Genomic DNA, 16261 nt, shown 5'->3' with positions numbered 1-16261 from the left:
TATTGTTAGAAAGCAGAGAAACAAGAGAAAACGGGGACAGGTGAGGAGCAGGGGAATCTAAAGGAAACAGCTAAAGAGATACGAGGAGAGTGATGTGCGCGCAGGGGAGTGAGTGCGCGCAGTGAGGTGTGACCGGCGACAGAAGAAACCAGATCATGACAGTACCTTCGCCACTCGGCGCTTCCCGAGATAACTGGCGAGACGAGGAAGATGAGTGTAGACTAGATGAGGAACCCAGCTTCCTCAGGATCATTCTCTTCCAGCCGACGGCGACGAGAATCGGCGAACCGGGTATCATTGATGCGATTAACGTGATCGGGTAGGGGATGGATGATTGAGCCTGATGCAGACAGAACACGGATGAAAACCCGGCGCATCAGGCGGAAGGTTACTTATTGTGATTATGACCTTACACGTGGTTCAGTGGAGACAATTTCATGAGCTCGATCGAGATTTCGAAAGGGCCACCACATCTTCGGGATCAGCAAACGGGGTTAGTATCTCTACCGTTTGGTTGCCGGGTTCAAACATGCGCCTACGATATCGCATCTTCAGGTAGTGCAAGCAGTAACGGTGCTGGACAAAGCTAGATCGATAGATTGTAGAGCAAGTCAACAGAGGTGGATACGAGTACGGAAGGGTGAGGAATGGTAGAGAGGAAGAATATAAGATACTGGCTCAGAAAGTTGCTGTGATCAGGACGCGGGATTTCGATGGAGACGAAAGAGGTTATTGCTGATTTGTTCAGCCTAAGGATCGTTTGGGATGAAACCTGACCTAGGCAGTTAACGGATGCCTGGGTCAGGTGAGCCAGCCCAGAATGGAGTAGGGCTGAGGCCTTTCTATCAGAGCCACAATATCAGTTGGTAACATGCAGCCAAAACATGCTGACTGCGCTTTGCCATGGCTTACCAACCGATATTGTGTCTGATAGAGCCTCACCTTTCTCAATTCTGGAAGGAGCTTGTCGCCTGATTGGGGCATCCAAGTAGCCTGTCCGGTTTCATCCCCAAACGGAACGGTCAAGCAGAACGACAAATCAAACTGTCGCCTCAGATGTTGCAGAGTCTTACCCATCAGAATCTTGCGTCCTGGTCACAGCAACTTTCCTGGGCCAGATATGCCCATAATTTGCTTCCCTCCTCTGCTACCGGTCTTTCACTCCTCCATTGCTGTCTCAAGCTATCAGCCTCTGCTATTTGAGCCCCAAGACTCTGAATCTAATGTTCGTCCAGTGCCAGCATTTGTTAGTCAAAGGTAAAGCGCACTCTGGAGGAGAGTGCGATCTGCTCTTGTCGAGCTAGAAGACGATGACAGTGCTACGCCAATAGGCTAGAATTAGAAGTCCTCGCCACGCTTGCGTCAAAGAGTGTGGTTATCCACTTCAAATTTACTCCTCTCCAGTCCGACCACGAATTGTCTCCCCCGCTTGTTGGACCATTCCGTGACAAAGGTCATAAATCCTGTCGCAGTAAAGCTTCACCTTCACTTACTGGCTCACCCAGTTTCATGCTCCTGCATCAAACCAGTCATCCATCCCCCCCTTTCTCGCCCGTCCGCTCCTAGTCTTGTCAATGATAATTCCCTATCTACAGGGTTCACGGATTCTCGACATGCTAGGACGTGGCCGCCAGTATCTTGTCGACTGGGAGGTATGGTCCTGAGGAGAGAAGCTGGGTTCCCTCTCGACATCCTGGATCCTACACTCATCGGGATGATTTCCTCCCGTCCGCCAGTTGTTAGCCCTAGGGGGCTTCAGGTGGCTCCAGTTGGAGAGAGGGGTACTGTCCATGATCCCTGGCTTCTTCTCCCTTTCTCTTGCCCCCTCTTGTGGTCACACTTTCACTCGCACACACTCACTCGCACACACTTCCACTCCTCCGCTTCATTATACTTCCCTCCCAGCTGGTTGCCGTTCCCTTCTCCTTCTCTCCTCACCTGTCCCCCTCTTTTTCCTCTTTGATTTGTCTCTGCTTCTTATTCCCTGTTCCCTAGCCCTGTTGTTGTTGTTTGTTCATTCAATGACTTTCGTAGAAACGTCTGATTTCCTCGGTCCAGTCCTGTCTATATCCTGTCGGAGGTGAGTGAAATTATACTTTCTGCTGTGAGTTGTACTGCTATTGGACTGTGTATTATCCAGCTTCGTGCCTGTTTGCAGAGTACCTGTTCAGTAGCCTTTGGCTAACCAACACCCCAGCTCCAGCTGTCTTCACTCATTTTCTGACTGGCTCGGACGCATCACCGGGATTCCCCTGCCTCTGTCCTCTGGGAAGCTGATACAGATTTCTGATCCAGTCGTCGGAAGTTTCTGTTCTTGCTCTGATTAATGCCTGTGATTTTTGTGTTCTACCTACCTTCCAAAGGAAGACAATTTACTTTATTCATTAAAGACTGTTAACTGCATCCCACCCTGGTCTTCCATCGTTCTTACCCTAACAAGTAAGCCAATTTTCAAATAACTACTATGATGGCTTTTGTTCTACCCACTTAAATGATAGAAATACTTGCGCTGTCCAGTCTATTAAGACTGTGTCTGTTCCCCGAATATGGGGGTCAAATATAAATTTAATATAATATGTAATAAATGCCAAAACAATTTTTGAAAAGTTTGGGCTCATAAACATCAGATTTCCCCTCAAACCCACAGGCGTTATTGTAAATGAAATGTATCACAGCATAATAGATTTTGATGTAGCTCTGCTTGAACTGACAAACTTTGCCCTCAACCCCAAATGATTATATTGGGCTAAATGCACTCTACTCCACCAAACTTACTGTTATAAGCCTGATCCCCGTCAGACTGGTCTGTGGGTGAGGTGTATGCAACAATATCCAGTTATATTCTCAATGTTACCCGAAAACAGGATACAGGTTTAAGTCATTCGAACATACTTCTGGGCTTATGTACACTGTCAGATATGTCAAAGAAATCTATTGTATCTCTTGCTCTGGCTACTGTGTATAGACCACCAGGGCCGTATACAGAATTTATAAAAGAATTTGAAGATTTCCTCTCAGACATTTTTGTTACAGTTGATAAAAGCGCATAATTGTCGTAGATTGTAATATGCCTTTGATAATACAAATGATGCATTATGACTTGCGTTTACGACCTAATAAGCTCTTTTTGGAGTCAAGCACAAATGTCAACGGGCCCACTCATCATTTTTAATCATACACTAGATTTAATTGTATTTCATGGAAATCGATCTTATGACTAGATATCGTTACCTCAAGTGAATGATGTTATGACCATTTCCTTAATATGCATTGCGTATCACTGATATTAACTATATGGCTCAGCGTTGTAGGACCTCGGCGAACAGTCACACCAATAACTGCAGACTCGGCTACTTCTGCCAAAGGAATTAAAAGAGCATATTTCCTCCCATCTGCACAATCGGACACCATTAATGATAACTAAAAGGGGAAAAAATGCTCAGAGTTGTATCTCAGCATTTAAACAAAGTGATAGCATGATTCTACAACAGAGGACGTCTGTCCCGCTCATCAGAAAACTAATCATGTGACATCGATATACTGAGTTGGTTTCCTGTCAGCCTTGTTGTTTTCCCATTAAAAGAGTTGATGAAATTAACCTCTTTTCACAGATACAAGGCCCCTTGTGTATCAAGAAGAATCTCATGATCACAACGTATGGAAACCCCTGCGGTCCCCAAGGAATCATTAATAATTAATGGAGCTCAACACAAAGGATCCATACAGGATCCATCCCATGACTCTGCTTCCTGCTTGGTTGTGAAGTTTACTACAAACTGAACTTTTCAATAATTGATCTCAAAAGGGCAACCATTAAGAAATCTGAAGGTTCAATTATATTCACAATAATTGTTTTATGTCTTTTATATGTTTGATGTGTTCAAATGTAATCTGTGCAACTTATATGTTTGTTTTTACTGGTTTTAGCAGATAGTGCTATTAAATGTGTGTAAGATATGGAAAGTTAGTCTTGAACGAAAGCTCACGTTATTTTGCTTAAACTTGGAGCTAATGAAATGTCCAAATTCTGTATTGGGTGCCATATTATGACACTTTATAAGGTATTTACCAAAGTTCCACCAATGGAGTTCATCTCACCATGGACGATGTCACAGGATGCTTAATCAAAATGCACAAAGAGACACAGTACGGGGGCATGTCTAAGTTTTCTGCAACAGCATCCCATTGGAAGATCGCATCGTGGGATGGACCCAAATCCGACTTGGATAAAACCCCATGCCTGAACTAATTCAGCGCACGCCTTCCTTATTCGCCATGGCTTGAACTACCTACTCCAACGCTGCTAGTATTCTTGTCATCCAGAACTAAAAAACACTCCGTTGAAACTTCGTGACTGCCAAGAATCTTCGAAGTCTTGCAAGCAGCGAAAACTCTCAGAAGAAATTGAAGCTTCTACGTAAACCAGGCAACCAGCCAATCACCAGGAGGTTTTTCCAAAAAGACGTCGATCCAAAACGACAGAATCTGCAACCAATCCGAGGTGCGGGGATTCCCCTGAGACGAGGCAACAAGCGAATCTCTCCAACTCCGCTTTTCAGCACAAATGCAAGTAAAACAAACAACTTCATTCCTTGCTGAAATAAGTTGCAGAATGATCTTAAGCAGTAAAGATAAGACACATCTCTGATTTTGTGATTTTCTTGGTGCGATCTAATGAATAACTTACTCCTGGGACTTCATTCAAATCCGTTCTCATTCTCTTCAGTAACTGTGTGTGTGAGTATGTATGTATGTATGTATGTGTGTGTGTGTCCATTAGGTTTTAGATACATGTAATAGAGTAGCTCAATAAATTCTTGTTTCATTTATAAAGAAGTATTGTCTTGTGTGGTGTATTTTAAGATTAAACTTCGCCCAGATCCTATGCTACCTAGCTCATAGCTTATAAATTATCATTCTGTTTGTATTCTCATTCTCCATGAAGTAATATAAACAGAATTGAAAGGACGATTACTGAATTATATGTTCGCTGGACGACACCGTGATGAAAGTATAAACTAATTAAATTTGGAATCAGTTCAATTAGAGCAATTTGAATCTTTAGATTCGATTCTTCTCAAATAAATGAGCTAATATTTCCTTACAGCATTACCGTGCCTGCCATCTGGTCAGAACTACCACCAAAGACAGATCTGCCTGATTTATCTCAACTGCTATGTGTACCCAAAAATACTCATGAACTAGACGAAATGACTGGCAACATAGGCACAAGTTTTGTTGCCCCCATCAAATTGAAAAAGTTTAGAGAAAAACTTACTGTGCCATGGTAAACAGTAATACTATGGAAAGAAGATTAGTCTCAAATATAATTCACGCAAAAAACACGATTCACACATGCGTAAACAATTTCACATGCATGAAACCAAATTCACGTACACACAAAAAAAAATTCACGGTGCGTGAAAAAAAATACATATTCACAAAAAGCAATTCACATGCGCCAAAATAAAAATTATATATTCATAAAATACATTTCACAAATGCAAAAACACAATTCGTAGATATACAACTGTGCACAAAAAACCTATGAAGTTTAAAATGTACGAGTGTCTGAATGTACAAATCGTCATTTACTACGAATCCACTCGATCTTTGTGTGTGTGTGTTTTTTGAGACTTTTCCTGGCAGAGCTCTCTTCCCACGTGGTGGGTCTGTCGTACTACTTTAGCCAATCAGATGCGAGCTGTACCATTCAACCAATCATATCATAAAAGTGCATTCAAGGAGCACGATTCTGCGCACATTTTGCACATATGGATTAATTTAGAACGGAAATTAAGCCTTTACATCGTAATCCCATAGACAGTAAAAGAAATGGACACAGCGACCCAATTGGAACTCATTGAGACAAGTGAAGCCCATTTTTAGCGATTTTTAGCACTCCCATTTCTGACGCGCAGACTCAAACTAAGCTTGATGACGTCAGCAACCTGTCTGACAGATGTAAATCTTCTAGTAGCTGTGCGTGCAAACTGCCATCGTTAATCTTGCAGAGACGGCGAGCTTGAGCGGGAGTTCTTTGGCGTGAGTGAGCAGGAGTAAGTATTCTGTTTAATTATTTTGTATAGTATTTTAAAATGTAACGCCAGGGCTTCTATGGGCTTCTCTCTTGACGTCTCCCCGATTGCCTGCGAGCTCAGTGGCTTATGATATGATTGGTTGAATGGTAAGCTCGCATCTGATTGGCTAAAGAGTACAACAGACCCACGTGGAAGAGAGCTCTGCCAGGAAAGTCTCAAAAACACACACACACACAAATCCGAGTGGATTCGTAGTAAATGACGATTTGTACCATTCGGACACTCGTCCATTTTAAACATTCAAAGTTTTTGTGCACAGTTGTATATCTACGAATTGTGTTTTGCATTTGTAAAATGTATTTTATGAATATACAATTTTTATTTTGCGCATGTGAATTGCTTTTTGTGGAATATATTTTTTTTTTCACGCACGTGAATTTTTTTTGTGTGTAGGTGAATTAGGTTTCATGCATGTGAAATTGTCCCTACACATGTTGGAATCGTGTTTTTTTGCGTGAATTATATTTGAGACTATCTGCTTCCATAGTAATACCCACTCTCTCAAGAAAGAAACTCGTAGTCTTGAGCGCAAATGGAGAAAAAACTAACTTGGAAGTTTTTAGAATTGTGTGGAAAAACAGTATGTCCAGCTATAGACAGGCTCTAAAAACTGCCTGGGCTGAGCATATCCACAAACTCACTGAAAATAACCAAAACAATCCAAGGCTTTTATTTAGCACAGTGGCTAGATAAAAAATAACCAGATGCCACCCAATCTAAATATTCCATCAACATTTAATAATAATGACTTTATGAATTTCTTCACTGATGAAACAGATAACATCAGAAAATACAATATCAAATGTAGATTCTACAGCGTCTTAATACTTCAGTTTCATCCATCACACCCAAAGATAAACTGCAGTGCTTTACAACTATAGGACAGGAAGAGCTAAATAAACTTATCACGGCATCTAAACCAACAACATGTCTATAAGGTCCTGTACCCACTAAATTACTGAAAGAGTTGTTACCTGTAGCAGAAGAACCGCTCCTCAATATTATTACTCGTCGTTATCTTTAGGTCACGTCCCAAAACCATTCAAGCTGGCGGTTATTAAGCCTCTTATTAAGAAACCACAACTAGATCCTAGTGAACTGGAAAATTTTAGGCCCATTTCAAATCTTCCATTTATGTCTAAAATTTTAGAAAGTTGTGTCTGCTCAACTGTGCTCCTTCCTGCAAAAAAAATTATCTGTATGACGATTTCATTGTCAGGTTTCAGGCCCCATCATAGCACAGAAACTGCACTTGTTAAAGTTAAAAATGACTTGCTTCTTGCATCAGATCAAGGCTGCATCTCATTGCTAGTTTTTTACTTGATCTTAGTGCTGCATTCGACACAATAGATCATGACATACTCATAGATCGATTACAAAACTATACAGGTATTCAATGGCAGGCTTTAAGATGGTTTAGATCCTACCTGTCCCGATCGCTACCACTTTGTTTATTTAAATGGGAGTCATCTCATTTAAACACCAGTAAAAATATGGAGTGGCACAAGGATCTGTCCTAGGTACTCTGATATTTTCAATATACATGTTGCCCCTTGGTAATATTATTATAAAATATGGGATTAGTTTCCATTTATTGGGACCAAAAAACAGTACACAGAATCTCGTAGATTACAGTTTGCAACTAGACGGATGTACTGTTACTTCTTCTACAGTCAAAAATCTGGGTGTTATATTAGACAGCAACATGTCTTTTGAAAACCATATTTCCCATATTACAAAAACAGCATTCTTCCATCTTAGAAACATTGCCAAGCTACGAAACATGTTACCTGTTTCTGGTGCAGAAAAACTAGTTCATGCATTCATGACCTCTAGGCTGCATTTACACTGCATGTCTTAATGTGACCTCTAGGCTGCATTTACCTATCCTTGACCATATCTGACCATATCAGATTTTTTTGGCCCATACGACTGGTATCCGATATCTGTGTTTACAAAATTCCAAGATGGCGCAGCTGAGTTCGATGCCGTCCAGGTCGCGCCACCTAGATTATGTTTTTATTTACTTTTGTACTTTCTTTTGCTCTCTCTTTTTACACACATATCGTCAGCACTGATCACTTATGACAAAGGAACACTTTTGGACATTGGAAACCGCTTCACTGACCTGTTTCAGGACACTTTATCCTCCAACCCATTGTGGCCATCTGAGATTCTCCGGAACGCCGAGATGAACAATGGCTACCTGAATAACCATCTGAGGCGACGGATCAAGAACACCCAGGGAAACACACTGGGATTCGCAACAGACTGAGAAAAGAGCACACAGCCCTCCTCTGCTGAGCATTTGCTTGCCAATGTCCGTCCCTCTGGAGAATAAGATGGACGATCTTAGAGCCAGGATAAGTTTCAAACGGGACATAAGGGAATGTAACATCCTTTGTTTGTCTGAAACATGGCTCACCGCCCTCGGTCCCGGACACTGCTGTAAATTGATTTTATAACTTCCCTCTTTTATGGATGGACAGAACAGCTGAGGCTGGTAAATCCAAAGGTGGAGGAGTATGTTTCATGATTAACAAGAAACTGGTGTGACCCCAGGAATATCTCCACTCTGTCACGCCGACTCCTGCTCGCCTCATCTGGAACATCTATCCATTATTTGCCGCCCACATCTATCTGCCCCAGGAGTTTTTATCAATTCATTGTTACTGCCGTTTACATCCCACCGCAAGCTGACACCGGCTTGGCTTTGTCTAAGCTCCATGATATGCTCAGCGGCTACATCAACAAACATCCTGACGCTGCTCTTACCATCGCAGGAGATTTTAACAAAGCCAACCTTAGGCAGGTCATGCCGAACTTATACCAACATGTATCCTGTCCAACCAGAGGACCAAATACACTGGATCATTGCTACTCTCAGTTTAAAGAATGCCTACAAAGCTCGCTCACTACCAGCTTTCGTCAAATGGACCATGCCACCATATTCCCTCACACCGAATATAAACAAAGGCTCGTTCAAGAACCCCCGGTGCAGAGGGTAGTGACGCATTGGTTTGCCCACTCTGAAGCCATGCTACAGTTGGCTCTTGATGACGTAGACTGGGACATGTTCCGAATGAGTTCCTCTGATGTCAGCGAGTTTACGGAAGTAGCATTAAGCTTTGTAAACATGCTAACCGAACAAGCTACAGATATAATAACTATAAGGACCTTCTCAAATCAGAAACCGTGGGTGGACAGAACAATCCATGCTGCAGTAAACAAACGCACTGCTGCATACAACGGCGGCCTCTCGTCGGGGAACATGAGTGAGTACAAAACATCATGCTATGCTATCTGACCGGTGGTAAGAGCCCCCAAACACCGATACAGGAAACGCATTTCCAGCTAAATGACTCCTGACGCATGTGGCATGGACTAAGAACCATCTGTGCCTTTGGAAACAAATCCTCTGCAGCTGTGAGAGCAGAACAGTCACTGGCTGAACAGTTAAACTCTTTCTACGGCCGCTTTGAATGCAACCGCGGCAACGTGAGTCAGCCAATCAGCGCGTCGGAGGACGAGGTTTGGAGGGCTCTAAAGCGAGTGAATGTCAGGAAAGCAGCAGGTCCTGATGGGATTTCGGGCCATGTTCTGAGGTCCTGTGCTGATCAGCTCGCTGGTTTGTTTACATCTATTTTTAATGAGTTCCTTGCTACCTCATGGTTCCCACCTCCTTCAAAAAAATCTGTCATAATTCCTGTGCCTAAGAACAATAACCCCTCTTGCCTGAATGACTATTGTCTGGTTGCCCTCACGTCAACAGTCATGAAGGTCTTTGAGAAACTTATAAAGAAAAACATTTGCTCCTCCATCCCTGATACTTTGGACCCTCTTCAGTTTGTTACCCCAATAGATACACTGAAGATTCCATCTCTCACATCCTGCACTCTTCTCTCATGCACATTGACAGCAGCAATGGGAACTATGTAAGACTGCTATTCATCAACTATAGCTCAGCTTTCAATACTATAGTCCCCATCAAGCTAGCTTCTAAACGCATGGACCTCGGCCTGAATTCTTCACTATGCGACTGGATTATTGATTTCCTCACCAGCATACCTCAAGTGGTGAAAGTAGGCCCAGTACAACAACCTCCAACTCCATCACCCTGAATGTGGGAGCTCCACAGGCTGTGTCCTGAGTCCCCTGCTCTACTCTCTCTACACACATGACTGCGTCTTCCCAACAGCTCCAAATCTATTATCAAATTTGCGGTGTTGATACTGTATAGCAGGGTTCTGCGGCCTCATTTCCAACAACAATGAAGACAACAACAATTATACTTGGGATGGAGGTAGAGAAAACTCACATCTACATGGTGCCAGGACAATTGTCTCTCTATGATGTGGGTAAAACTTAAAGAGCTGATTGCGGGACGTCAGGAAGAGACAGCAGCAGCCTAACCATCCTCTTTATGATCAGAGGATGAGCAGCTTCAAGTACCTTGGTGAAACATCTCAGAGGACCTGACTTGGGACAACCCAAATTCAAACTCAGGGTAAGAAAGCCAGGCAAAGACTGTACCATCTGTGTAAGCTGAGAAAATTCAGGGTCTTACACCAGCAATCCTGAAACTTTATACTTTCAGAGGCCATAAGAATGTGTATTGACTCAGTGTATCTCAGTGTGGTATGGGAACAGCTCCAGTCAAGACTGCAAAGTCCTGCACGAGAGTTGTGCGCTTAGCTGCTGAGCGCAATCTCAGGGTCTGCTCTCCTCCCTACTCTGCAGGAAATCTACCTCAAACGCTGCAAAGTAACCATCTTTTCACTTTGCTGCCATCTGGTAAGCGCTTCCGTAGCCTGATGGCAAAAACTGAGAGACTTAAGAGGAGCTTCTTCCCCCAGGCCATTAGGCTCCTTAACTCAAACTCAGTCTCTTAACCTCCACATGACTTCACTTAATTTATCAGTAAGATACTGAATATACTGACAATGACACTTGCACACAGCAATTTCTATTTCCTGCCCCAAAATGATTGTGTGTGATCGCACATGGTAGATCTTCATGTTTTGAATGGCTGTGCTAGTTAAAATTATTTATATATAATTCACGTTGAGTGGCCATTTGGCTGTTATTTGCCAGCATGGACAAAGGCTGTCATGGCGTTTTGTGTGTTTTTTGCTGTTATTTGCAAGGGTTGTGATGGAAAATGATGGGTAATTTTCATTGGGCCATTTGGTATGCTATTTTATATAGCTCGTTAGAGGTAGAATTCTTTAGTGAAATAAAGTAGCGCCAAGATGATATTTATTAAATGAATTTGAATGAAATTAATGAGACAGGAGAGACCGCGCGAATGGAGAAGCTTGCAAACAACTGAAAGTTATCACCTCATTACTGAGAAATATAATGTAGCTTTTAGTAGCGAAGCTGTTGTATTTTTATAATTCACGGGGCAGAGGTTGAAAACCAGCTCCTGAATGTGTATTTTTATTAAGTTTCCATTTTAAAAAAAGCGACAAATACAGCACACCGGCATTAAACGCAAACGTGTTGCCCTCGCATTGGGAGTTCTGCGGGGAATCAGATATGTGTGTTTTATTATGTATCTGATTTAAAACCACATTTGGAAATGGCTCAGATCGGATGCGACTGAGCCAAACAGACATGTCACGTGTTATTGTTTGTTGGTTCCTCTTGAAACTTCTGACAAGCTGCCGGGATGTGAGGGTGATGGAGGATCAAAGTGGCCACAGGTTTCACATCTTGACCATCTATCCTCTGTATTTTTCATTGTGTGGATTGTCACTGGTTGTACTTACGTTCATTTGCTGACATACTGACGTACATTTATATTGATAACGCATTTCAAGCTTATTTCTTAGTTAAATATTGTCAAGCTGCAGTTGTGTGTGGTGTCTCCCTTATTTTGTTGTGGTTTGGTTTAAATTGTAACAATGTGTACACATTCATTTGATCTAATATCTGATTTTATGGTTGTTTGAGAAAAAAAATATTATTATTTATAAGTGGTTTTTTTTTCTTTTTGTGTAGTGTGGTTTTACTTTACTTGGTAACACTTTATTTTAGGGTCTCTTAACTAGTTGCTTATTATAGTAGAATATTAGCCATGTCGTAGTACTTAATTAAGCACATTACTAATGCCTTATTCTACATCCCTATCCTACCCAATACCTAAACTCAACAACTACTTACTAACTATTAACTCAAGCAGCAAAATTAGAATTTTATTGAGGGTAAAGTGGGAGTAAATTAGTGAATAAGTATTCTCTATTCTAAATGTTACTCTTTACTTAAAGCAGACAAAGAACACCTATAAATAATAAGACCCCCATTATAAAGCTTTTGGATGTGTTTGTATGAAGACTTTGTATTTGTAATATTTCAGTAAAAAACCACTAATAAGATCTACTAAACTTATGTTGCAGGCTTAAACAATATATTATGGCAAGATATGAGACGTATAATATATTATTAACTATGGGAAGAAATAATTCATTGTACACTTAAGTGGATGCACATGTTCACTGTGTGTATAAATCATCATATTCTTAAAAGCTATAACCACAATTGAAGTAAGTATTATAATGCATTAAAAACGGTTCTTATGTTATGTATGAGATGAGTTTACAACAAACAATGGCATGATTCATTCAGTATAATGCCTTACGAATACCCTTATGATGTATTATAAATACAGGCTTGAGATAAATTGTTACCGCTTTTTTTTTTTTCTGCAGCACCTTTTCTTTGCAATAGCCACAACAATCAAACAAAACTAATAGTTTGCAATTTAAAAAAAAAAAATATTACTGTATACTTATTATAAAGTGTTACCGATGTATCCATTAAAAGAAGATGAGAGGCCCGAAAAAGCCTCACCTAGGCCTCACACTTCCTGTTCATTACACTCATCTGTGCATTTGTGCTCAAACACTGCAGCAAATGGTGCAGAAGGCAAACTGATCAGTGCCACTCTGACTCAATGGCTATGTTCATTTACATGACAAACCTTTTGGTTCAATCGGAATGAATGCATTACGATTGCTGAATTCTGATTGTAGTGTTTACATGAACGCTAAATAAGTGATCGGGTTGATGTGCGCGTTTATATGTCACAAGCTTCAAATTGAGTATCCAAATCAAGGTTGTCCTGCTCCACTCCACAAGCCGAGTTAAAGGAGAGGTTTATAAGACAGGACACCATCATTTATACAAAACTTTATTCAAAAGGAAGAGCCGCTCTTCCATGTGTCATATGTCATTAGATAATTACATGTCTGTATTTACATACGTCATTTCACGTATTTGCCCCGCAGTTCTTTCAGTTTCGTGGTGGTTCAATCCGATCGAAGTGTTTACATGCACACTCAATCGTATTAGAAAGAGGAACATATTAACCACCCCCTTCATTTCCAATCAGAAAATTTCATTTTTTCCGATCGGCTTCAATTGGATTGATTAAGGCGTTTCCTTTATATGAATGTTTTTCAATCCGATTGAGCTGTCAATCCGATTACAAATGGATTATTTGGGTGCATGTAAATGTAGCCACTGATACAGTCACAGCGGTTGTCCAGTTATCAACACACTAAATCTGTCCTACTGAAAATGAGGCAAAGCACTGAGAATAATTTGATCCTCTGAGCAAAGGAAGTACATTGACAGTGAAAATAAATCTATTTTTTAATCAAATTCATAAGGTAAGGGAATTTTTTTTAAAACAGTTCACTGAAACAATGTTCTAAGAAGTCATTAAAGAAATGAGTTATTATTCATTATCATAATCATCACTGTGTTCCTTGGGAGAAAATGCTACTGATCACAATCGTCCTTACAGTATCGACTTGAGAATACTCTTGTACCTATTGTTAAGAGACACCTATTCTTAAAAATATTCTGAAACATAGTGATTTTGATGACTGAAGAGCAGAAGACACAGTTTCACAGCATGTTTCATCAAGACGACAGCTGTCAAAACTGCCAAAACAGAATGTTTAACAAGTATTGTAGCCTTCATAATAGGGATAGGAAATTATTTTACATAGTATTTTAACATTTAAATAATTAGTGATACAGAACAAAAAAAATAATTAAACACCATTCAGTGAAATTACTCACAGGGCTTTTCTGCAGCATCTCAAAGCTGGAACAAGTCTCTTGTAGTCTACTTGTTTTGACGTGAACCTCTTTGGGTTGAACTCATCCAGCACCTTCTCTGACATCAGCAGTACTGAGGTCAGCACTGTGCACATTGAAGATGAGAGGTCTCTTCCTGTATATTCATCTGAACTGAGGTAACTCTGGATTTCCTCATATAATGAATTATCTTTCAGCTCAAGTAAGCAGTAGAATAGGTTGACTGAAGTTTCATCTGAGATGTCCTGTTTTTGTAATCCTTTAATGTGTTCAGTTGTTTGTCTGATGCTCACACTGGTGTCTTTAGTGTGTGTAATCAGGCCTTTGAGCAGGTTCTGACTGGATTCCAGTGAAATGCCCATCAGAAACCGCAGGAACAGGTCCAGATGTCCTCTCTTACTCTGTATTGCTTTATCATTGGCCCTCTTTGTTAAGTCATGAAATTTGACATTTCTAAAAAAGAACTGAAGCTTTTGTCTGACTGTAGTTTGTGAATCTTCAAAGAAAAACCGAAGCTCTCGCTTGTTCTTGTTCAGGAAGCAGATGAACACATGCAATGCAGCAAGAAACTCTTGAACACTCAGATGCACAAAGCTGAAGACCTTTGTCTTATAAAGTCCATCTTCTTTCTTAAAGATCTCAGCGATCATTCCTGTGAACTCAGTTTCTTTACTCACATTAATACCACATTCTTTCAGATCTTTCTCATAGAACACAATGTTTTCCTTCTTCAGCTGTTTAAATGCTAGTTTGGCTAACTTCAAAATCATCTTTCTATTTAATTTTAAGTGCTCTGAATGTTCTCTATCTTCTTGTTCATCATACTTCTGGCTCTTTATGTTCATCTGTATCCGCAGGAAGTGAATGTACATTTCAGTGAGTGTTGTGCTGATGTTCTCTGTATTGTTCTTGATGAGAATATCCTGAAGTACTGTGGCTGTGATCCAGCAGAACATAGGAATGTGGCACATGATGTAGAGACTACGAGACGTCTTAATGTGTGAGATGATTCTGGAGGCTTGAGTGTCATCTGTGATTCTCTTTCTGAAGTACTGCTCCTTCTGTTGGTCATTGAATCCTCGCACCTCTGTGAACAATCCCACATTACGAGAAGGGATCTGATTGGCCGCTGCTGGTCGTGAGGTCACCCAGACAAGAGCTGATGGAAGCAGCTTACCTTTGACCAGACTTGTAAACAGCACGTCTACAGATGCTCTTTCCTCAACAGTGTACAGTGTGTCGCTTTTAAAGTTTAATGGCAGTCGACTCTCATCAAGTCCATCAAATATAATCGCTAGCTTACATTCCTTATATAACTTTGATTTATCCAGATCCTTCAATTCAGTATAAAATTTCAGCAGGAGCTCATGGAGATTGACCTCTCTGCTTTTAATCATGTTGATCTCTCTGAATGGAAGCAAAAACACACAGTCTATATCCTGATTGGTGTTTCCTTCTGCCCAGTCCAGGATGAATTTGTGCACAGAGACAGTTTTCCCAATGCCAGCGACTCCCTTGGTCAGCACAATTTTCACCTCATTTTTTTTCCTCAGTTCAGTAAATATATCATTACATTTGATAGGTTTGACCTTTGTTTTTTTATATTTGAAAGCTTCATCAATCTTATGAATCTCATGTTCATGATTGACATCTTCCATATCTCCCTCTGTGATGAACAGTTCTGTGTAAACAGTCTCGAGATCTGTATCATTGTCTTTGTTGCCTTCAAAAATATACTTTGCTTTTTTCTTCATGTTGGTTTTGTGAATTTGCAAGAATTTCTGCAGCATTAAATCCTCTGTTGAAAAGGGCTGATGAAAGTGAATAAAAACATGATGAAAAAGCAAAAAACAGATTTAACTTTATCAACGTTTGGTTTGTGCTATATTAATATATCTATCTCTATATAGGTTAACTATACCCTCATTATTTTAACCGTTCTATATCTATATCGCATATCAAAAGTAGAACACAAATGTTATGAACCACTTGATTGTTAAGAAATGCTAGTGTGATGGGGCTTCACGGTCAAAAAATTTGAAGGAATT

The 16261-nt window shown here is 40.6% G+C and overlaps 1 protein-coding gene across 1 annotated transcript; it reads right to left on the bottom strand.

The window, feature by feature from the left end:
- Positions 1-13945: 13945 nt before the first annotated feature.
- LOC122140913 (protein NLRC3-like) lies at positions 13946-16057 on the bottom strand. The gene is made up of 2 exons (XM_042746249.1): positions 14196-16057; positions 13946-14054 (listed from the first exon to the last, which is right to left on the bottom strand). The coding sequence occupies exons 1-2, from the start codon at positions 16001-16003 to the stop codon at positions 13946-13948; spliced, it is 1917 nt and encodes a 638-aa protein (XP_042602183.1). The 5' UTR covers positions 16004-16057.
- Positions 16058-16261: the final 204 nt, after the last annotated feature.

The sequence above is a fragment of the Cyprinus carpio genome, chromosome A4 (genome assembly GCF_018340385.1).
Source record: "Cyprinus carpio isolate SPL01 chromosome A4, ASM1834038v1, whole genome shotgun sequence".
In the NCBI taxonomy this organism is placed as follows: domain Eukaryota; kingdom Metazoa; phylum Chordata; class Actinopteri; order Cypriniformes; family Cyprinidae; genus Cyprinus; species Cyprinus carpio.
Note: the sequence above shows the minus strand (reverse complement) of the source record. Positions and strands in the feature narration are given on the sequence as shown.

Coding starts and splice junctions, on each gene's coding strand:
- LOC122140913 (XM_042746249.1), bottom strand. CDS start 16,003: ATGCTGCAGAAATTCTTGCAAATTCACAAAACCAACATGAAGAAAAAA. Junction 14,055..14,195: donor AGATGCTGCAGAAAAGCCCT/GTGAGTAATTTC, acceptor CTGTTTTGGCAG/TTTTGACAGCTGTCGTCTTG.